At 33.4% G+C, this 25,213-nt stretch overlaps 1 protein-coding gene across 3 annotated transcripts in view; it reads left to right on the top strand.

Moving 5' to 3' along the window:
• BRD10 (bromodomain containing 10) overlaps positions 1-25,213 on the top strand; it is a 151,272-nt gene that overhangs the window by 88,716 nt on the left and 37,343 nt on the right. For 2 of the 3 annotated variants that reach the window (XM_073880747.1, XM_025887834.2), the window contains 3 exons: positions 3,268-4,673; positions 14,969-15,048; positions 23,499-23,588. In XM_073880747.1, the coding sequence (XP_073736848.1) occupies positions 3,268-4,673; positions 14,969-15,048; positions 23,499-23,588 (1,576 nt within the window). The remainder of the gene's footprint in view (positions 1-3,267; positions 4,674-14,968; positions 15,049-23,498; positions 23,589-25,213) is intronic. The other variant, XM_073880746.1, reaches the window with a different exon arrangement.

Here is a 25,213-nt window from a genome sequence, read left to right as displayed (position 1 = left end):
CATTTCTGCAGAAAGGGTTTCTCTAATAACTTCTATTTTTTTTCAAGCCCAGCTAGTATCTTTAAAATCATCATTCTGAGTTCTAGTTCCGACATCGTACTAATGTCCATATTGAGTACGTCCCTGGCAGTCGGTACTGCCTCTTGTTCTTTTTCTGAGGTGATTTTTTCCGTCTTGTTATTTTTTCCAGAGGAGAATAGATGAATGAGAGAACAAAATGTTAACGGGGTACCAATGTCCCCAGAAAATATACTCTAAACAAATCGGAAAAGACCTAAAACCGGGAGAAAAGAAAGTGAAAGAAAGAAAAAACACAAAGAAAAAGACAAAAACAAACCAGAACAGAACAAAACAAAAAAAAAAGAATATGATCAAATATGATCAGGCTGGTGCATAGATCAGTGCCACACACTAGATTTTGGGTGTATTTTGGTCTGTTAGAATAAAGTACCTCCCAAAATTTTAAAGAAAGAAAAACTTATATAGGTACAAAAATAAGGGTTAATACGTTGAGGGATGGAATATGACTGTAAAGATGAAATTATAAAAGATTTTATAAAAGGAATTGATAAGTTGCTTGAAAAAAGAAAGAAGAGAATTAAAAAAAAGGGGGGGGAGAGAATGTGATCAGGCAGGAGACTAGAACAAAGCCATACACTAGAGATTTAGGGTATATTTTGATCTGTTAGAAGAAACTGTATCTCAAAATTTTAAAGAGAGATCAACTTATGTATATTTGCCAAAAATAAGGGTTACTACTGTGAAGGGGTAGAATATGACTCAAAAAATATACATAAAAATGGTTTTTAAAAAAGGGATTGATAAGATGTTGGTTGAAAAAGAGAAAAAGAAAAATTTTAAAAAAAGTTAAAAAAATTAACTTTGAAGGAGTAAAGAATCATGGTAGAAAAGCCATGAATTCTATGTGCACTATTCCCCTATCTCTGGAGTTCTGCCGTTCTCCTTGATTGGTAAACTTGCTCTTGGCTGGCAGTTCTTGCTGATCTTCTGGGGGAGGGGCCTATTGCCGTGCTTCTCAGATGTCTTTGCCGGAGGTGGAATTGCCCTGCCCTTGTGGTCCCGGCTAAGTAATCTGCTCAGTTTTGCTCTCGGGAGCTTTTGTTCCCTGCAAGTTTTCATTTGGCTTTGGAGGACAAGAGTGAAAATGGTGGCCTCCCAAACTCCACCCCAGAGGAGCCAAGAACTTGGGGCCCCACTCCTCAGTGCTCCCCCAGAGAAAAGCAGTCAGTCACTCCCTTCTCCTCGGTTTCTGGCTGCGCTCCATTCTCACCCGGCCTGTGACCGAGCTTTTCTATCTCTGTCACCTGACCCCATGTGGATTCTCCAAACCCAGCAGATCCCTGCGGTGCGCTCCTGTGCCGCTCCTCCTGGGGGAGGAGGGGGAGTCTCCCTGGATCTGCCCCTTGTTGGGTCCCTGCTGGAACAGCAAGGGCCCGAGTGTGCTGTGGATTAGGGTTTATGGCTACCCTGAGCTGAGAGCCCACTCCTTGGCTCTGTCTCTGCGCTGGCTTGCCTGCTCCAATACCTGGGAGCTCTGCCACACTCAGGTAGCCCTGGTCTTTCTGTGACCCCAAGGGTTCTCAGACCACAGTCACGTGAGGGTTCCACCCCCCACTTAGCCACTGGAGTGTCGTCCCTCAGTGGAGCCGACTTCTAAAAGTTTTGATTTTGTGCTCCGCGGCTCTATTACTTGCTAGAAGCACTGGACAGAGACCCCTTCCCCCGCCCTCTATCCTCCCGAATATTGCCTGGGATTTACTTTTCCGCACCACTTACTTCCAGAAAGTGGTCGCTTTTCTGTTCAGAGAGTTGTTGCTATTCTTTTCTTTGATCTCCTGTTGAGTTCGTAGGTGTTCAGAATGGTTTGATCCCTATCCAGCTGAATTCCTGGGACCAGACGAAATCCAGGTCTCCTACACCTCTGCCATCCAGCTCCGCCCCCCCTTACGAATACTTTCTATCTCTCTTATTATAGTCATCTTAGTGGGTATGAATAGCTGTCTTCTAGTGGCTTTGATTTACATTTCTCTAATGGATAATAATGTTGAACATTATTTTCATGTGCTTATTGTTCATTTTTATATCTTCTTTGGAGAAATGTCAATTCAGATCCTTTATGCATTTTTGTTTTTATTACAATTTTTTTAAAAAATTTTATTTGTATTCAACTTAACTAACATATGTTGTATTATTAGTTTCAAAGTAGAATTTACTGATTCATCAGTTGCATACAGCACCCAATTCTCATTACTTCAAGTGCCCTCCTTAATGCCCATCACCCAATTACCCCATCCTCCCACCCCCTTCCCTTCCAGCAACCCTGTTTGTTCCCTATAGTTAAGTCTCCCTTAACTTATGGTTTTCTTCCCTCTCTGTTTTTATCTTATTTTATTTTTCCTTCCCTTCCCCTATGTTCATGTATTTTGTTTCTTAAATTCCAAACATGAGTGAAATCATATGGCATTTTTCTTTCTCTGACTTATTTTGCTTAGCATAATACCCTCTAATTCCATCTACATCATTGCAAATGGCAAGATTTCATTCTTTTTGATATCTGAGTAATAGTTCATCATCTATCAGTCTCTATCTATCATCTATCTATCTGTCTCACATCTTCTTTACCATTCATCTGTTGATCGGCATCTAGGCTCTTTCCATAGTTTGGCTGTTGTGGACATTGCTGCTATAAACATTGGGGTGCCCCTTCAAGTCACTATGTTTGTATCCTTTGGATAAATACCTAGTAGTGCATTTGCTGGGTTGTAGGGTAGTTCTATTTTTAATAATACAACTTCTTTATAATTTTGATTTTCTTATATGGTTAAAAGTTAACACTGACAAACACAATCTTAGTATACTTTCTAAGAGTGGAATTATGGAGTCAAAGGATGTAAATATCTTTATAGCTCTTATATGACATCACATTACTTTTAGAAAGTAAACTGTGCTTTTGTTTAGTAAATATGCTTAAAAATTTTTTTCATTTACTTTGAAGTTGATACAATCATAAGTTGAATTTTGCTTTGGGTGGCAGTAATGTCAGTGATAAAACCCAGGGTCAAGTTATATGTGTATTTCATCATCTGAAGAAATATAATGATACATCTAATGGGACATTTTGTACTGATGCTGAAAACTAGAACAGCCAATTGCCTTGTTAACTAAAGGTTAATATGACACCAAAAACTTGGTATTTTATGGTATTTTATGGTTTAATAATAGTATAATTTGTTAAATTTTCTTTAGGCTTCGAGAGCAGGAAAAAAAAGAAGCAGAAGAAGCTAGTCAAAAGGAAATAGAAGAATGGGAAAGAAAACTACTGGCTCAAGCAGCTCCAGCATGTATGGAGACCATGTGGGAAATTCCAGCTATTGGGCATTTTCTTTGTTTAGCCCAGCAAATTCTAAATTTGCCAGAAATAGTCTTTTATGAATTGGAACGTTGTCTTCTGATGCCTCAGTGTAATGCTTTTCTTTCTAAAATAATGACTTCTCTGTTAAGTCCTCCTCATCGCAGACCTACCTTACATCGAAGACCTACTTTGCCTTATAGGACCTGGGAAGCAGCACTGAGACAGAAAGTACAGCAGTGGTATACTGCTGTAGGGCAGACTGAAAATCCTGATAACTGTGCTGAAAAGCTTGGGTTATGTCCTCAGTTTTTTAAAGTTCTTGGAGAAGTTAATCCATTGGAAGAAAAACCTTTTCATGAACTACCTTTTTACCAAAAAGTGTGGTTACTTAAGGGTCTCTGTGACTTTGTGTATGAAACACAAAAAGAAGTTCAAGATGCTGTACTTGGACAGCCTATTCATGAATGCAGGGAAGTTATCCTTGGTTATGATTATTTAGAGAATGCTTATGTGCATTTTCCACAGTTCTGTGGTGCAGATGTACGGATTTATAAACAGAGACCTTTTCAGGCCCCAGAATTTCCAGTTCCACCCATTAAAATACAAAGAGTACCTCGGATTAAACTGGAGAAATTGAAGTGTCACTATGTTAGTACAAGTAATGGAGAACATAGGTGTAGTAGAGGCCTGCCCTCTGGCTTCAAGAAAGAGCAGGAACTTAATTTTGATGCAACTTGGGGTTCTGCTAAAATGAACCTGGATAATCATGACATCTCTGTTGAAATGGATGTGAAATCCAGCTATGAAATTAGAATTCGCAGGCCCTGTGAAATTAAAAAAACTGATTGTTATAAAGAAAATTTAGAGGAACCAGGCAGTCCAGGGGAAGTTACTGGCTTTGGAGAGCCTCTTAGTCCAGGTGAAATAAGATTTATAGAAAATCAAGAAAAATATGGTGAAGCTTCCAGAGTAAAGCCTGAACCCAGTCCATTAAAAGAAAATGCTCTAAAATCCTGCCAAATACATGTAAATGGAAGTCACAGTGATCATCCAGAAATTAACTGCCACAAAGTTGTAAGGGACATTCTATTAGAGCAGAGTCACAAGAAAATCAAACTAACTAAAATGAGGGCAAAAAAGAAGAAAAAGAAAAAAAAGAAATTGAAAGATGTTTTAAATGAAAACTTACAGAGAAAGCGTGAAAGTCTTCATTCTCTGGCATTCAAATCTTACAAACCTGAGATCCAGAATAAGTTATTGATCATCAAAAAGAAAGCAAAACACAAGAAGCACAAATCTGGTAAGCTAACACAAATGGGTGAGGATTACAGTTAAGCACACTTCATTTGTTCTTGCAGTTAGGCATCATGGAAGGCTCTGACAGAATGGAAAGAGAGAGAGAGAGAGAGAGAGAGAGTGTGTGTGTGTGTCTGTGTGTTTAGGGGGTCAAGTTTTATATTCATCCACATGATTAAAACCCAGAGCAGAAGAGGTTTTGTATACTAACAAAAAATACTGGTGCAGTATATTTTAATTTAATTTTCAGTTGCAAAATCTTTGGACATTATGTTTTTACATTTCTCTGGACCAATTTCTCCATAAGTAATGGTTCCTATCATTTATGAGAAGTGTTTTTTTTCCCCAGGCTAAGAGCAGTACAGTGTAATGGAAAAAGCACTGATATCAGGAGATATCATTCCCAGTACTATATAAAGTGCATAGCAACTTAAACCAAGGCAAGTCAGATTATCTTTCTGGGTTTCAGTTTTTTTCCCACATCATATATTTTTTAGCACTCTGTTTTCAGTATATATTTTCATATCCAGTAAAAATGTTGTGAATTACAAGGAAAAAAATTACATCAACTAATAGGACATTAAGCATATTTTTGTAAGAGGATTTGTACATTTGTCTTACATCAAATTTAAATACGTGTTTTGTTAACAAGTCTTTAATTAAACAATAACAGAAAATCCTATAAATAAAGTCTTCAGTGGTTGGTTGTTCTTTCATTATTCAGGTGTTTTTGCTTTTCCTGTTATTTGCCTTTTAATCAGTTTATGTCTTGTTTGTCAAGAAGATAGGTGAGATAAAAGCAGATGAAGAACTCCATTTATTAAAAAGTTATAAAAGTTGCCTGGTTGGGAAAAACTTGAATTGTTTACTAAAATGAGTTGTGGTTTATTGTGATTATTTGTGGATTTCAGTTTTTTATGTCTTTCCTCAGTAAAAAGGATAGTTAAAATTTGACAATAATTTGATGAGTTTTCAAATGAGGGAGTGAATTTTGTTTAGCTGATATAGTCACTGTTATACCATAGTTATTTAAATAAATGCAATTAAATATATTTTAAAATGTATATAATGTATCATTGATAAGGAGGCATAGAATTTACGATTAAGAACAGGCATAATTTGTTAAACTGAAAATTACAAAGTGGTCTACATTGACCCAGGTGATGAAAAACTACAGTTTTTTAAAGTAACTTTCAGAAATAAGCCTTTTAACTTTTATAATAACCCATTAGGCTATATAAATTTAGTTTGGCAAGTTCTCTTTGAATTGTTAGCCTCTAAAATATTAAGTAATAGTTTTAAATTGTAATTATTTTTCCAGTTCTAAAGTGTGCAGTACTGTTCTATTAATATCACCTGAAACCTTTTATTAAGTGTTTATTCATGACCTACTATTCATGTGTCAAAGGTAATTATGACTTAACAGGGGGAGATACTGATGTAGCTCCTATACAGACTATACCAATAGCAGAGTAAAAATATTAACTAAGCATTGGATTAAAAGGAATTTCTATTGTAAGCAATTAAAGTGTTGCTACATTTTTTTTTAAATGGAAGATCAGAATTTTGTAGATCAGAGAGAAAATCTGTGGGAGTTTCATGTCCAGTTTTAGATGAGTGAATGAAAAAAACTCAGAAGCAAATTCAGCAGGTACCTGTGTACCCTGTAATTAGGTGGGTACAGAAAGCTTACAGGCATGAAATAAAAGAAAATAATGCTCTTGCCTATATACTTTCTAATTTTATCTTCAGAGCAGATTTTAGAAAGTTAGTCTTTAGTAACAAAAATTCTTGAATCTGGCAAACACAATTTGTTTCTCCCTTATTAGTACTGGGTAAGCCCATTCTCTTCGTTTATCAGATACTGAACTTTCTGTTACAACAGTGTTACATAAAATGTTATAACAACAAAAAGCCATTTGTTTTACATTATTTTCAGTACACTTGTCTTTCTGAGGCTTTGCCCTGGGCTCCGTTATTAGTTATAAGACATTGTGGCTTTTTACAGTCAGTTTTGGGCAAACCCTAATCCAATTTCCTCTTTCTACTCTTTTTTAAAAGTGAGCTCCATGGTGACAACTTTAGAAAATGTGGAAATGCTCTTCTGATAGATTCACATTGTGCATTAGTATAAGTCCACAATGCATTTTAAAACACTCTTGTATCAGATATGTTTGGAATTCAGAAATCATCAGATTATAGGAGGATATTATGATGTATATGTTTAGTAAGTAACATTCCCTGTTGAGTTGGGGTAGCCAACACAAATTATGTGTAAACACATAATTTCTACAGAAAAATGTGTGAATGGTCAGATTAAATGAGATGAAGACTATAAAGAACCTCAGAACAGTTCATGTGAGGTTTTGCTACCATATAAATTATTTTTAAAACTTTAGTTTTGAGAACCTTTTAGACTTCAAAATTGTGGATAAGTTATTCTGGACCTGTGTTTTAAGGACTCTGGGAAAAGGAACTGTTTAGTTTTGTTTAACCTAGTATTTTTCAAGTTTATTTGAACACACAGCTTTTCTTCAAGTAATAACATTCTTGTAGAATAATCTTTGGAATAAGGTATGCCATCCACGAACCTTCACTTAGAATGAACTAAATTCTACCTGTGGTTAATATCCATCTTATGTTGATTACTATTTAATTTTTGGTGGAATCTCTGAATTTAGTAGCTGGGAGATAATTTTTAGTAGAATGTACAAAGACAAATTGAGAATGATTTGATAATTTTAGAGCACTATGAGGCAGTTTTGCAACTTTAAAGCATTTTTACCTTTTTTCAGAGTTTTCTTTCTGGTTCTTAATTTTTTAATTCATTTTTATTTAGTTACTTAAGCCTGTGTTTTTTAATTTACATTTTTAAAAGATTTTATTTATTTTTAATTTTTTTTGTTATGGCATGTTAATCACCATACATTACATCATTAGTTTTTGATGTAGTGTTCCGTGATTCATTGTTTGCGTATAACACCCAGTGCTCCATTCAATACGTGCCCTCTTTAATACCCATCACCAGACTAACCCATCCCCCCCTCCCCTCTAGAACCCTCAGTTTGTTTCTCAGAGTTCATAGTCTCTCATGATTTGTCTCCCCCTCCTATTTGCCCCCCTTCATTTTTCCCTTCCTATTATCTTCTTTTTTTTAACATATAATGTATTATTTATTTCAGAGGTACAGGTCTGTGATTCAACAGTCTTACACAATTCACACTGTTCACCATAGCATATACCTTCCCCAGTGTCTATCACCCAGCCACCCCATGCCTCCCACACCCCCACCACTCCAGCAACCCTCAGTTTGTTTCCTGAGATTAAGAATTCCTCATATCAGTGAGATCATATGGTACATGTCTTTCTCTGATTGACTTATTCCGCTCAGCATGATATCCTCCAGTTCCATCCACATCATTGTAAATGGCAAGATCTCATTCATTTTGATGGCTGCATAATATTCCATTGTATATATATACCACATCTTCTTTATCCATTCATCTGTCGATGGACATCTTGGCTCTTTCCATAGTTTGGCTATTGTGGACATTGCTGCTAGAAACATCAGGGTGCACGTACCCCTTCGGATCCTTACATTTGTATCTTTGGGGTAAATGCCCACTAGTGCAATTGCTGGGTCATATGGTAGCTCTATTTTCAACTTTGAGGAAACTCCATACTGTTTTCCAGAGTTATTTAAGCCTGTTTCCTACTCTTAGAAACATTATAGAATAGAAAAACATTGGAATATTCCCTGTTGTGCCTGCTTATAGCAGATACTTCTTTTTAATAAAATAATTTATTTATAATGGTTGCATTTGTTTCTAGATTATTTAGATGATTGTCTCTCTAATAACATTCTTTTTTTTAAGATTATTTATTTGACAGAGAGACAGAGAGAGACAGCGAGGGAGGGAACACAAGCAGGGGGAGTGAGAGAGGGAGAAGCAGGCTTCCTGCTGAGCAGGGAGCCCAATGCGGGGCTCTATCCAAGGACCTTGGGATCATGTCCTGAGCCAAAGGCAGACGCTTAATGCCTGAACCACCCAGGCACCCCTATTTCATAACATTCTTGAGGACAGAAGTTAGCATAGTGACCAACACATTGTTTAGGAATCTATTGAATAAATGAACACACATAATATGGTTACTCAGATATGACTCAGATTAACCCCTTAATATGTGTCTTTTATGTCTTTCTAAAACATTTATATTTTTGAATAGGATTGGACTAATACCATTTTACAATCTATTTTTTTCCACATAAAAATATACCATAAACATCTTTGTGTGATAGATATCTGCAGTATCATTTTAAAAGACTACATGGGATTCTGTTATGTGTATTTTGTAGTTATTTAACCAACTATTGGTCATTTTGGTTGTTTTCAATAATATTCTGTTATAGATCGTGTAGAGGAGGTAGAGTTGGCTGAAATAAAGTAGATTTTAAAAGGTAGAGGACTTTTTATAAAACCTGAAAAAATAGGCAAAAATGATTAAAGATACATTAATTGTTAGAAAAAGCTTATGGTGTTTTAAGTTATTCATTTCAACCAATTTGGTTTGGAGGGTTTTTCCCCCTCCTCACATGGTCATTATTTTTAATGAAATCGTTTTGTGGTAGCTCCTTTAGACTGATTAAAATAAATAAGGCAGGTGGTGTCATTCATAAGTGAATAAACTGAGGCTCAAAAGTGGTAAATAATTTGTTTTAATAATTGTTAAGTATATAATTAAAACAATATAAAAGGTCAAATGGAGGGTAAATCAGTGTGTGCTATAGTAGTCTCAGAAGGTTTCACAGAGGATGAAGGACTTTGAAGAATAATGGGATTGAATAGATGAAAATGGTTACTAATGTGAGCAAAAGTATGGGGGTATAATTAAGCTGGTGTCACTGGAAAAAACACAGAAAAACTTAAGGAAAAAGTTGCAAAGTTGAGGTTTTAGAAATGTTTGAATGATGAGAATATGCCAGTTTTGGGTGATCTCTTTCTGGGCGGGTGGTGCTATTTTAAATAATTGAACCAGACACCCAGTGCAAGGAAATCAGCTTAAAGTAAGACATAATGTATAAAAAGCAATAAGCTCCTTTATAGGGAATAACTAAGCAGTGTAATCTACGATATTTGATCACATTCTGGCCCATTACTGTAAAAGAATTTAGTTTTTTTTGATAAGATTATAGAACCTAACCATGGGTGTCTTTATGGGGAAAATTTTTAGAGGACCAACTCAAGATGCCAAGATACAAGAGAGTAAAAGGATTGATAGAACACCTTGTCCTTTAATTTTAATGCTTTGTACTCTTTCCCCTCCAGAAGCTAATACTCATAATGCTAAGTGTATGCCAGGCACTGTTCTAAGTCTTCATACATATTTTCTCATTTAATTTCCATAAAAACTCCAGTAAATGATATTGTTCCCCAATATATGGATTTTATAGATTTAAAAAACTGAGGCACAGAGAGGTTTATTAACTTGCCCAAGGTCACACAGCTAATAAGTGGCAGGATTCGGAGAAAGGATCTTACAGGGTAGTTACAACACCATTAAAGAGATATAAAAAGAAACCGGCAGGGTTTAGATGAAGGGGTTGAAGGTAAGTTTAGGAAGAGGAAATTTCTAAATCCAGATAAGGAATGCTTATATGACTTTTCTAGCCCATTGACAGAAAAAATAATGTTTTGAGAGAGTTGTTTCACTAACTAGCAAATTTTGACAACTGACTTAGTATTTAAGTAAAGGAAAAAAAAATAGCTGTTACTGAATTATATGACAGTGTTAAAAAAATTACTAGTATGATGAGAAATTTGCTTATAGGCAAGAATAGAAGGAAAATCAGTTGTTTTGTTAAGGTCAAATGGCTTACTTAGAGATAAAACACTACTGAAACTTGTAAAGAATGTAAATATTTGCTCAAGACATGCACACATAGTAAATAAAAAGTCAAATTTAGACTCCATTTCTGTGACTTCACATTCCAGATACTTCCCAGATTCACTATTTAATAATACAAATGCCCTTGGCATTTTATTTTTAACAGTGATTAAGTCTTAGTATCTATTGACTTACTATGATTCCTAAAATGAAAGCACTGAGAAAGTAGTGAATGTGTTAGGTTAATTTTTTTTAAGATTTATTTATTTATTTTAGGTGGGGGGAGAGGGAGAGAATCTCCAGCAGACTCTGCACTTAGCGTGGAGCCCAACTCGGGGTTCGATCTCATGACCCCGAAACCATGACCTGAGCTGAAATCAAGAGTTAGTTGTTTAACTGACTGAGTGACACAGGTGCCCCTTAGGATAATTTCTGAACGTGGGAAGGCCAGATCTAGGGGGGTTTGAAATGGAAGTCTCTGAATAGTTCAAGGGGCCAAAAGTGAAGACAGGCAAGGAAAGCAGGTTAAGGAGAAGAGTAAAGATGAGGAGGAAACTCACGAAAGAGGAGTTGGTTTGGGGATGATAATCATTATTTTTCTAGTTAAGAGGTGTATCTCAACATTCTGGAAGACTGGAGTTCTGTGCCTAAGTTACAATGTAAAATATATTTTTAGTTACATTGTTTTTCTCTAAAGTTGGGCTTCCTTTACTACAGCTGTTCTCAACATAGTTTGAAAAAAGCTTCCTTAGGCTGCACTAATTACCAAGTTTTAGAAATTAAGTTTTCCTTATCTATTTTCCAGGTACAAGTTGACACTAACTTTTTGCCCATGTCTATGTTTTAGGCCCAAGAATTGTGTTGAAATTCTGCATATGCTTTAAGTGACTTCTGACTTTAGTACAATCCTAGATCTGAGAATTGTATTCTGTTTTATGGGACCAGGTAACTTAGGGCAGTGGGGGTAAAGACCTGGAATATGATCAAGCATGTGTTAGAGGAACAGAAGCCCACTAGGGGGCAGTATGTAACTTGCCCTGGAACAAAAACAAATTACCAAATAAAGACTAGGTGGTTTTGTAGTATCCCATGCTCCACTTTAAAAGTAGTATCATAAAAAGGAAGAGCCAATTTTTACTGAAGAATACAGGAAAATTTGTGTTCAAATTCTTCCGAGGGTATAGACTGAAGATATTAATAGTACATACAAATCTTCTAATCCTAATCAAAAGGGATGCTCTGAAATCAGTCACAATCAGATTACATTGCTGCAGAAGGTTTGAAAGAATGCAATATTTTATCATAAAAAAGAGCATAGGTTTGAAGTGTGACAGATCTAGTGCAAATAACTGTTTCAGTGCATATTAGCTACAAGTCCTCGATCAATTTATTTATGTATTGCTATCCTGTTTATCTGAAAAATGAGGTAATACCTACCTTGCTCTAATCATTAAAAGATTAATTGGAATACCAAATGCATAGTACTTAACATGGTGACTGGCATGTGGTAGGAGTCAATAAATGGTAACCATGATTTTTGAGAGGTAGAATTACATAATGGGAAGAACTTGGACTTTGGAGTTAGAATCCCTGGTTATGGTACTTACTTACAGTGTAACACTTGAGTAAGTTAAGTAGTCTTTTTGATCTTCAGTTATTCCACATTAAAATGAGGTATTGCCTACCTTGGAGGGTTGTTTTGAGATTAACTGAGGTAATTTGTATAAATTATCTTGCTAAATGTCTGATATATAATAGAGTCTCAATAAATGTTAGTGGTCTTACTACCATTCCTAGGTCATGTGAAACTATTTGGTAAAATGTGTAAATTATTTAAAGTTGTTGTCAGTGTTTTCTTTATTTAAAAAAAAATGGACTCAGCTGGACCCTAAGAATTATAAGTAATTACCCGCTTTCCTTTTCCTATTTCCAGACTGGTGAAATTTCTTTGAAAAGTAAGATTCTTCGCTTTAAGGATCATTTCTCCTAACTTTTGTATGAAAAATGCTGTAAATACAAAATGAATAATATGATTTCTGTTGTCAACAATTCAGCTAGTAAGAATGAGAAACATAAACAGATCATTATAATACTGTATGATAAGTGTTTATACTAATATACCTACAAAGTAGAGTGGTTGCACAGAGGACATATGGGCAAGAAGAACTAAGAAAGGAGTAAGTTAATAAAAGAATTTGAAGAAGGTCAAAAGATAATACTTATTTTAGACCCTTATCATCATGGCTTAGCTAAGGGAAATAACTGTAACAGTTAACATTGATCACTTAACCATGTGCCTAACAGTAGTCTAATTTCTTTACATGTTTTAATTTCTTTAATTTTCACAAAGAAATTAGGTAATACCATTATCCCTGTTTTATAGATAAAGAAACTACACAAGGAAATAAAGCAATTTGCAGTTAGTAGGTGATTAAAACTGGTATTCAAACCCAGGTAGTTTAGTTCCAAAACAAGCTTAAAACCACTACAGAATACTACTTCCATTTACTTAATCACATTTAAGTATCCTAATGGCATGGTGAAAGGAAATACCCAGTAACCACTACAGCTGCTTAATCCATTAAAATAAGAGTGACTTCTAGAGTTAACTGAAAATTTAGTACCTGAGTTTAGTGCCTATGTGGCAACAGTGTGAAATTTATTGGAAATATCAAGGGTGACCTCTGTTGTGCTTATGAATACCAAATTAAGTGATTTTTAAAAAGCTAATTAGAGCAGTGCTGTGGGTAGGAGGATAAGGAAGAATTTCATTTCCTTCAAATTGTTTTGATAGCTTTCCCAGACTTAGGGCCATTAAATCTTTTCCTATGAACTTTAAAAAATGGTAAAGATAGTTTACAGAGGAAAAGCATTCTTCTGTCCAAATTCATGAGACCCCTTGAGAGGTACCTATTGTACCCAGTTTAGAAATCAATTACTCTAGCTATATTATAGGGATACCAAGAATTTAATCATTTCTCCCTGAATATTGGTTAAGTAGACCACCCACTTACCTATTTTTGTAGAAGTTTAGTTGTGGTATAGATTCTCTGTAAGCACAGAAACAACAGTGATGAGGAATATGGATATGTTAGGTTATTTTAATTAAAAGTAAATGTCAAATGACAACAGGTTGATACTTGAACAAGACAGTAAAATCCATGTGAACCTCAGCAATGCAAAATTTGCAGTAGTTCAAGCATAGTATACATGCATTTTTATTGAGTCAAAAGTTAGAAATGATCAAATTACAGTTCCGTGATATGGTTAAAAAAGAATACAGGAGAAAATACAATTAATTGGAATTGTGCCTAATGTTGCAATCAAATGACTGCATGGAAGATTATATCTGTATAGGAAAATATTTAGAAAGGAGCAATAGGGATTATGTTGAGCAGAGTTACATTATGTACTCATTTTCCCTTCTGAAAAAGTAACTTTTAAGCTGATTTTAGCTTAGTAATGATTGTGAACTAAAATTAACTTTTGTTTCTGATTAATTTTTTATTTCCTTACATAGATTTTCCAGCTCCAGGAGGACAGGATTTCCATTTTATAATTCTCTGTTGTCCCCATAAATTGTACAGTGCCCTGTATCTCATGTTTGTTGAATAATTAACAACCAGTTTATTAATTGATTTTGCTAAGTACAAGTGGAAACAAAATATGCTTTAAGATGTTCCTTTTTAAAAATAGAGATTATGTGCATGTGTGTATCTCTTTTGTCATGTTAAATACACAGAATAGATATACTTCAATATGTGATATGAATTGGATTTCTTTAAGAATGTGGATTTTCTTCAGTGTTTTCTGATTGTACAGATGCTAGATGTACTTTTTAAAGGGAGATTTTTACTTTGTTTTAAAACTGGTTATTGAATACTTCAGAGGCAGCCCATTAAGTGAGTGCAGAGCTAAAGGGATAGAAAAACCTTGTTTCCTAAGCTGCTGAGAGGATTTTTACATTAGGCTGGCTTTAGACCATAGTCTTCAGAGTATAGTTTTATGCAAGTTCCTGACTATGGAAGTCATTGTTAAAAGGTAAGATTTTTTTTTCTTATGTAATTTCATTTTAAGTTGTGAATTAGATTTTAACTGAGCAATAGTAATGTAACTTTTTTTTTTTTTGCCAAATTTTATTATAATAAATTCTGATTCCGTGCAACTCATTGCAGATTTTGATAGTTTGGTTCATATGTAAAGAAACCCACGTTTGTTAATAATGTCTGTTACAGGTAGTTATAGTTTAATGTTTGCTTTTACTGGGGTTTGTTTTGATTCATCATTTTTATTTGACTCACTAGCAGCCATCTGTTAGTTATATTTTAACTTTCAAGGTTCTATGTAATTTGGTTTTTGTTAATGAAGTGCTATAAACAGTATTATGAAGCTTTTCTCTTTTAATCTTGAAAGGAAAAAAATCCATATCTAAAAAAGCAATCACAAAGAAGAGGAAAACTGTCACAAAGTCACCTACTGTACCAGAATTCCAGGTAAATGTTTTAATTTTGTCTCAACATTTTTTAGTTTATTTGTTTTAGTGTTTATATTGTTCCTCAAGAGATTGGCTAAATTCCACTGTAACACACATACTTTCAATGAAATGTTGCCATCTGTGACTTTTTTCCCTTCAAGTGCAAGGCATAGCTAAGATTGAATCTAATGTTTCAAAATTTTTTCCCTTTTTGTCTTTTGATAGCCAAAAATCTTTTTTTATATGCTATCCTGCTTTGTAGAAGTAGTTTAATAGAACATATATTATATATTAGTAAATATATTTATATAACATAATATATGAAAGTAAATGTGTACATGAAAGTCTTCCAAGAAGAAATCATAATTTGTAAATAATTTGTAAATAAATTTTATGAATTTGAAAATAAATTTATTTTCATTTATTTGGGCACTGTAGAAATGGTAGAGTTAAAACACAAATCTTTTAACTCTTAGCTAGAGTTCAGAGAGAGTATTTTTACATTAGGTTGGTTTCAGAGTATTAAGTAACTTAATACTCTAGAAATGTATTTCTAGAGTACTTCAGAGAGAGTATTAAGTAACATTTAATTGAATGGTCTTTAAACATTTCTGCAAAAGGAAAAAAGTATACTTACTGCCATATTATGTGAAGAGTGTTTCATTTGTAGTTGGTACTAGAATAAGCAAAGAATCTCACTTTAAATAATACTTTTATTTTCTATTTTATAAAAGATGTGTTTTCTTCAAATGACACTTTTATAAAAATTTCTTTGTATTACTGTGTCCAGTCCAGTTTCAAAAGTTTTATAATCTAATACTTAATTTCTAAAAAATAAGTGATGGTAAAATGAATTTTTGTCAGCTCAAGTCAAGAAGAAAATAAAAGGAGTAATAACTATGAAAATATTGATAATGTATAATGTGAGTTTAATATATATATTCAAAAATGTAGACACATTTATTTTTCAGTAAAAATCTTATTTTGGGAAATGTTTTTATGGAAGTTACTAATTGGTAAATTTAATATTTTTAAATGAGCTATGAAAGAAAATAGGTATATTTTCTTTTAGTATTTTAGGATAGAATATTTTTAATGACATTCTTAGAATGAATTACAAACACTTTTACAAAATCATTTTATATAATATAACCTTGGTTACAGGATATTTAGTGGAAAATGTGTGTTTACTGTTTTACTTGGCGGACTTTCTAATCATTGCTTATACCTCTTATTAGATACTTTAGTAGTATATTGTCATTCTGTCACTGATATCAAAGCCTTTGCTATTTTTCCCACTCACTTTCCCCCTCAAATCCCTTAAAATTCCCCGGGAATGTAAATCTCAGAACAAATCTGGCCTGCTGTTGATATTTGTCTCCATTCCTATCTTAGTAGACGAACTTTCATATATAATAAGTGGCATAGACAGTGTTTTTAAAATGGCAAATGGTATTCGTTAGTGAGGCATGAAATTAATCTAGTGGATTACATGACCAGCATTCCTTTTTTAAGCTAACAGTTAAAAGAGAAAAGAAATTATGAGTGTGTCAAATATAGTAAGGATAATATTGTCTCATGAAACTTTGGTTTTGATCTTTTGTTGATTGTACTGGCATGCAGTGTAAAATACATTTTTGACCATGGGTCATGAGCAAAAAGTTAGAAAGGCACAGTACTAAGTGATGCTTTATCAGTTACTGACCGTTTGCTTACCACTCTCAGAAACTTAAGGTGAAAGTATGAATTTAGCCAAATTGAACTGTTTAAAATAAATAAAATCCCCTTCCTAGTTCTTAAGGTGTCCTAGAATGTGTGTTGGGGGGGAGGGCTAGGATGGGGAATAGGCTTATGAGAACTGTGGTTCTTATGCCTAGTTTATAACATGAATAACATGGTATTACTCATAAAGAAAACTGACAGCTGTCTCCCAGGAAATAGGTCATTTGCTTCAAATAAGCAAAGAACAGCAGATAAGACAGTATTAGTCACTAGTAAACTTTGTTGTTACAGACAAAACCTATCGTTTTACCTTTCAAAATAACTTTATATATACTTTGTTTCTTTCATTCTTTGGAAGTTCCCCCCCACATGTAAGAAACTATTATATAATAAAGAAGCAAGGTTTATTTCCTTCCTTTGCTTTTGCTCTAGCAATATGTCATTTAGCACCTCAGATTCTGCAAATTATTCCTTTTTTTTTTAGAGAGGGAGAGAGAGAGGCAGGGGAGGAGCAGAGTGAGAGGGAGAGAGAGTCTCCATGCCCAGCTTGGAACCTGATGTAGGGCCCGATCTCACAACCCTGAGATCATGACCTGAGCTGAAACCAAGAGTCGGACACTTAACCGACTGAGCCACCCAAGCACCCCTGCAAATTATTCATTTTATCCAAGTTCTTAAATATCACCTTTCTAGTATTAGAAATAAAAATACTTTATAGAAAAGTTTAGCTGGAAGATTTTCTTCATAGTATTTATTCTAAAATATCTTATTGCTGAAAATAATGAAGCTGTTGGTGGATAGATATTAGATCCCTTTTGCAAAACCTGACTTATCTGCCAAAGGACTAGTCCATCTTTAAATTGATTTAAACATGCAAAGAGGGAAATGTGTTGAGGGATTAGATTGTGAAGTTTATTTTTTGTTAAGTCCCAATGAATAAAAAAAGGGAATCCTGTTTTGACCTCGATTACTTTTTAATGTGGCAATGCTTTTGTTGGCTTTTTTTAAAATTATTTTTTAAAGATTTTATTTATTTGACAGAGAGAGAGAGACAGCAAGAGCAGGAACACAAGCAGGGGGAGTGGGAGAGGGAGAAGCAGGCTTCCTGGCAAGCAAGGAGCCTGATGCAGGGCTTGATCCCAGGACCCTGGAATCATGACCTGAGCCGAAGGCAGACGCTTAATGACTGAGCCACCCAGGCACCCCCGACTTTTTTTTAAAGCTAGAAATTAACCTTGTCTGCCTATTGGTTTCAGGAGGAATCCGTGTTTACTTACATGTACACCTAATATCTATACCTCAGTTTAGAAAATAATTATCCCACCTTTATTTAAGGTATACACTATAGATATTCAAAGGGTGGATTGGATTTATTTTTGTATGTGTATTGTAAAGGGACTAACCATATCTGTGCCACTTGTTCCAAGAGTTATGTCAGTGGTTCTCAAACTTTAGGTAGTATAAAAATAATGTGATGCTTTTATTAAAAATGGAAAATTCCTGGGTTTTATCTTCCAAGATTTCATCCTTGATTCAGTGGGTCTAGGTGGGTACCAGTAATGTGCATAGTGGTTAAGCATATGGATTCTGGGACCAAGCTACATTGGTTCTAGTGCCAGCTTTACCACTGACTGTATTCTTAAGCCCTTTGTGCCTCCAATTCCTCCTCTGTATAGTTGGGTAATAATAGTACCTTCTTCACATAGGGTGTTGTAAGGATTAAATGATAGAGCTTACTGTTTTATTTATTCTTATTTTTTTCAAATAAGCATGCCAGATGCTTCAGACATAAGTAGTGTTATGAGTAGGAAAATCGATTAAGAACTGGCTTAAAAGCCTCTATTATTGACGTTAACCACTTTTTTCACTACTTAAGACCTTGAAATAATCTTGGATTTGGTCACATTTCATAAATCATGAAATGTCATGATTAAGCCTACAATAATTTGAAAAGTGAAAAACCAAGTAATATTTGCATCATTATATTAATCAGGGGGAAAACTTATGCTTAGCTGTAGTGTAGTGTTACGGTGGTTATATAGTTGGCATATAGGGGAACTTAGATATTTTTATTTAGCAATAGGTGCAAAAAAATTAGGAAATATTTTTATTTTTAGTATTTAGCATGTTGGTGATTTAAGCTTGTATATCATATTTAACAATTACTTATGACTTTGTTAAATTGACTAAATTATTTTTTACCAGTTTTGTAATATAAGAAAGACTGTTAGACTGAAAAATAAATATCATTTTTCTTAAACTTAATTTTTGCCAGAACACCTTTTTTTAAAATTTAATATTTGAAAGAGAAATCTAGTATTATGTGAATTGTCATTTTGTACACAACTGTAACAAAGTCTTAGAAAGTATTTTTAAAACTTAGTGTGTTAAGTCTTAGTAAGATCAGTTTTTAAAATAATGTAAGAGCCTTAGTTACCATGACTTTGCTTTTCATTGGTAACCAGGATCTTTGAGCGTAATGCATTCTTGCTACTGTTGCATACCTGTGACTTATTCTAAAGGCTGCTTTGCAGAGGAAATCCAGAATCCAGCTGCTAAGACTTACATAGTAGTATTGTTTTCAAACATAAGTATAAACTCACAGATCCTTAACATACCTCTGAAAAAACTATATTTCTCCATTTAACCAGTGGAGAAACTAAAGGATATGAAATAAAGTAACAAATTGAGACCCTCAGTGTAACAAATTGAGTCCAAAATTAAAGTTGGAGTTCAACTGCTTCACTGTGTTAAGGACCTTTTGATTATATTATTTTGAATTGCTACCTCTTAATGTAAATATTTTTAGCTTCAGTTTTTTCATTTCTAACAGTATGGGTTTTACTTCCCTCTTAAAATTCTTTCAATTTTTAAATATTGTGCATTGAGAGAAACATATCTCATTAATAAATATATATATCTTGTTAATCAGACTTATTTTTCACATCACACATGATATCCTATTTGCAGGTTTTGAAGCATTCTCCTTGGTATGGTGATCATAAGAAATGAGAAGGAATTTTTCTGTCCTCATAGTTTTAAGATGTTAATATAATTTTAGTTTAAATACAATATGAAATTTGAATTTATTCCATGAATTTAATATTCTTACAATTTTTATAATAAAGTATAGGTTTGTTGTATTAGCATGGTGATGAATGAGAGATCCAGTTTGTTTGGAGCGATTCATTTTGACTTCTGCATTGTTTTCTCTTTGCTTTTTAATGTAATTTACTATATTGTTTTAGCTTGTATGCTACCTTATGTCCTTTTTGGAACAAATAAAGTAATTGTTTCTCAAATCTATTGAATATAAACCCAAAGGGCACAATTTATAGTGTGAAATAATGATAAAGCAAGGAATGATTCATTTTGCAGTTTTTCTGAGATGTGGTCATGGAATTCTTTTGATCTCAACAGGACCTTCCCTCTCCCTCTATACACATTCCTGCTTCATGAGTTGAAGAGAGGGCCTTTTCATATTTACCATTTAATAGAAATGAAAGTTTAGTTATAAAATAAATCCTGAAACTATAATACATGTTCTGTTGTTATTAGATTTTTTGTTTTGTTTAGAAAGACCCCTTAAAGATTATGATATATCAGGAGGTGGATGAGTCCTATGTTCTCTGGTCTCCTCTACCAGTGTGTCATCTTAGGTTACTTTACCTCTGTTAGTTTTAATTAGTTTGTGTATGAATTGGAGAGATACCTTTTTAGTCCAAAAATTACATATTTTTAGTCCTTTTCAGCTCTAAGATTTATGATTTTGTGGCACTGTCATGGGTTGCCTCAAGTGAAATGTTAACTTGAGGGAGGTGTGAAGCCTTCAAGAGGTTTTCCTGGGGGATAAAACTCTTTTTGTAATTTCCGCGGTATGACTGAACACCTTCTCTCATGAGTGTTAGCAGTGTGATCTAACTGTAATCCAACCTGCTGTGTAGCTTTCCTTTTTCACTCCTGTAGGCCCTGAGCCTCAGATATGTTTTTCACATTCAAGGTAATGAGAAGGAGGTTTTAATAAGGTGTTTTGCTTTGTTAAAAAAAAAAAAAAAATGCTTCTGTTCTCCTTATGTAGTTGAACTTTATTATAGGATTGATTCTGTTTTTAAAAGCACCATTTCAAGTTGAGTCGAGTTTAAAGGCCACATATATGTCTTACTATGTAAAAGAGAAGGAATAGAGGGTATATTGGCATGAATCAGATTGTTTTCTCTTTCAATATTAGTAACACAATTAGAATTATGTTCCTATACAAGAATTTTCTCAGAGCTTAACTTGGCTCTATATTTTGATTATCTGTATTAGGTATATCTATTTGTGGAGAGTATAGAAAGAGATTGTAAATTGTTATGTAGCTATTCATTTTAAGAGAAATTCAAAGTAAATATTGCTAAAAATATTTCACCCTCAAATTCAACAAAATTTACGTTTAAGAGTCATGTCATTTAAGGAATATTTATCTTATTGTGCATTTAATTCAGCATTTTATCCCCTATTTGGAAATTAGTCTTTTTGAATCTTCATCTTCCTTAGCTACATTAGTACCAGAATGTTTTGGAGCCATGTAGATTTGAAATTCATAATCACTTAGTACCTTACTGTTTAAAAGTATGATCTGCAGCCCATACCTGGGAACTTGTTAGAAATACAGAATCTCAGGTCCCACCTCAGACCTACTAAATCAAAAACTCCATTTTAACAAGATTCCCAGGTGATTCTTATGCAGATTAAATTAAAGTTTGAGAAGGACTGATTTGCTTACTAACTAGGTAAGCCACATCAAAGTACTGTTTTTTATAGCTCTTAAGTTGTGGAAATAATTGAGTTTGACTTCGGAACTGTGTTACCTCTTCCTTTAAATAGAATATAAATATTTATTGATCCCATGAATTGAAAGATTTTAAGTGTCTTAGAGTATGTCTAGCTAGTTGCAGTACGTTTTCATTGTTACTGTAAGTTTCTACAAACTATATATGCAAAATGTACCTTTATTCCTTGTATAATGAGACATCTAAGATGCAAGTGAAAATTCCTCTGAGCTTTGCCATATGTGCAAATGAGAAATCTATGCTGTGATATTTAGTGCACCAATTTCAGTGAAAAGGCATGTAAACATCTGCAAGTTCTGGGGCAAATTTGACATAGTGGTCAAAATAGCAGATTATACAATGGAAGTTCAGTTCCTGCTGAGTACTTACTAAAAATCTGATATGGGGCCAGTAAGATAGAAGTTGAAGACATTACCAAGTTCTAGAGGCACTCACATAGTTGTCCAGTCCACTGCCTATCAGCATTTCTTCCATAACTCTAGATTTGGCAAATGGGAATGTGTAGTTTATAATAAATATCAGCGGCACTGTCCTACTACATCATTATGTACTATTTTCTGCTCTGGAATTATTTAATTTGGGTTACTTAAATGCATATTTTCTCTGCATTGTCAGTTCTTTGAGTTTGAAGTTATGTAGACATTTCTAATAATAATTGTTGATACTAATTATAATATCTGTGATCATTTTTTCTTAGCCTATTAGATTGAACCATATCGCCATTTATGTAGATCAAAGGCATAGCAGTGATTTCATATGGTATAACTTAATAAAGGAAATTTAAAGGGGTCCTACTTTCCCATTTTTGTCACAGTAGTCACTAGGAATGATCTTGTTGTAACCCCCTTTTCTTTTGTTGTTTTTGTTTTCTTTTACAAGAAATATGCCTTTTAGGAAAACAATACCCTTACACAAAGATTAATGAGTGTAACAAACATGGGCTGATAAAGTCTTATGGTGAATTAATAGCTTTATAAATGTATTTTTTTAATTATCACAGTATAAACATTACAAGACTTTCATTAATCTAAAACTTCCTCCTTATGTGCTTGTAGTTTTGTTTTAGAAACATTTCTTTTTCATTATAGATTTTTTAAAATAAGAGCTTAAATTATTTTAGGAAAAAAGTTCAACATATTGTGAAAAACTCTAATTTTATGAGAACTAAAATGTAGTTATTAATATTTTTGTTGTTGCTGACACTTCACTGTTTAAAGCTATAGTAGTTAAGACAAACTAGTTTGATTATTCATAACTAAAACCCAATTATTTTGGCCATTTGCCAACATTACCAAAGTGAAGTAAAATGAACTGCATAATTATGAAAGGAAATAGATGCTATCTGTGGAGATGGTTTATTAAAGACTACTAAGATCAGATTAAGAATGTGTACTTAATTTCATTTATTCTTTGACTGTATTACAGAGAGTGGAAATCCTTCTTTCTTAGCAATATAATTAGTTTAATCATATAGTTAGCAAACCATATCAAAGGTATAATGACAGTTCTCCAGGGATGCATTTATTCACCTACTAGGAGACTGCCTGATGAAGTGTTTCTTAAAGGTGATTTAGTAACCTGTGAAATCTAGGGTGAGTTTCCAGATCTTTGTCATTCTGGGCTGAACGTTAATAATGTTAAGAAAGTACCTGGATTATAAAGCAAGCTGAGAACAGGGAGGTGTGGTATGAAACCACCAATGTTGAAATTTCAGCTATTTTTATCCTAAGCCTGAAGTTCATACATTATAAAAGTAGTATCTTTTAAAATATAAACTTGTGGGGCTTTCTTTGCTTTTTGCTCTTACAAATACAAATAATTGTGAATTTAGTGTATGTTAAAACAACTTCTGTTACCACATTTTGGGTGTTTTATATTATGTGTTATCAAGCTGTGTTTTTGTGTTTTATTTTAGCTTATTTGCACTAATCTTGATGAACTCAGGGAATTAATCACAAAAATCGAGAATGAACTCAAAGATCTGGAAAACAGTAGAAAAAAATCGGTAGGTGTTGATCCAAAAATTCTATCTATTATTGACAGCATTAAAATTTATTCCTGCTTTTTTCTAAAGCTTTTTTTTTTTAAATCTTGTTCTCCTGGATTACATAAAAATTTGCAATGAAAAATAGAAACATTGTTCCTTTTATTTCTCCTGTGTGGTCTAGTTTTCATTTTTCATAGACAAAAATGCTACCAAGGCAAGTAAATTAATTTTGTTTGCCTGGTTTATATCGGGTATAGTTTTAGGTATTTCCCAATATACTGGTTGGTTGTTTTCTGACTGGTAGTTTTTTGGGTAATGCTTACCTTGCAGATATTCTTAATTAATAATTATATGCTTTTAATGGAAGTTTATTGCTTAGTAAAATAAAAATTTTAATTAACTGTGACATAAATAACAGATATAAATTGTTAAGTCCTGCCCCAGATGTTTTTGATACATGCTTAACAGTATGTCTTTTTAAAACATCTTTATCAGCTGAAGGTCTTTTTTAAACGTTCACTATATATTCTAAATTCACAATTTTACCTTCATTTTTTATTCTTGAGAGAATAGAGTATAAAGGCATTACATCTATTCACTCAGCACTTGTTAAAACGCTCAGTTATGTTATTTATTAAATCAGTAATACTTGTTTAACTGACATTAAGTGATATTACAGATTCAAAACACAATTGTACACCAGTAAATAAATGGGGAAGATTTTAAGCACGGAAGAAAATCAGTCATTATTTTTTAAATCCCTTTGTTTTATGCCTTAGGAATGCCATGAAGCCACTTAGTTTTAGGTCTTTGCTCAGAACCTATTAATCTAGAATTATGTATAAAATAAGGATATGATACAGCAAGCCTCATATCAGCCAATTTGTAGTAGTCATTTTATATAAATGCTGTCAAGAAAAGACATATTGGTAGCACTCTGAAGGGAAGAGACTTAAGTGCCATAAAATTACAACCTTCTGAGGTTATTTAATATAGGCGTAAAACAACCTTAAGGATTTCAGAAATTTCATGTGATATCCTTGAAAATATCGATATAATCTAAGAGATAGAATAATGTTCATAGTGATAATCATTAATAAGAAAACATATTGAACTATACAATCCGAGAATGTAGAAAACTATATTTTTAGATATATTTCCACTAAAAATGATTTAGACACTTATTAGATTCTTATATATTCATGTATACGTGTGTGTGTGTGTGTGTGTGTACGTATACATTTGTGTTTGTGTGTGTGTGTGTACACATACGCACTTTGGTATATGGGCAGTTACTTGATGTGGAACACCAGGTATTGTTTTAAAATTTACCTCTGTGATGTATTTCTCAAAAAACATTTATATTAGAATATTTTCTCCTCAACAAAGCTATTTTTAATATATTTGATGTTATCAGGCTCCTTGCTCGGTGGGGAGCCTGCTTCTTCTGACCCTTCCCCCTCTCATGCTCTCTCTCTCTCTCTCTCACTCAAATAAATAAAATAAAATCTTTAAAGTATATATATATATATATATATATTTGATGTTACATGCTCATAAAGGACTGATTCTGTCCTTTAATAGGAAGGATAGTCTTTTAATTAGGGTGTTATTTATAATTTTTGCAGAAGCTGTTTATTTTT

Source organism: Callorhinus ursinus, unplaced genomic scaffold (genome assembly GCF_003265705.2).
Source record: "Callorhinus ursinus isolate GAN/ISIS: 27379988/994484 unplaced genomic scaffold, GSC_fseal_2.0 scaffold39, whole genome shotgun sequence".
Classification (NCBI taxonomy): Eukaryota; Metazoa; Chordata; class Mammalia; order Carnivora; family Otariidae; genus Callorhinus; species Callorhinus ursinus.
The sequence above is the reverse complement of the archived record's forward strand: the minus strand, read 5'-3'. Positions and strand labels throughout refer to the sequence as shown.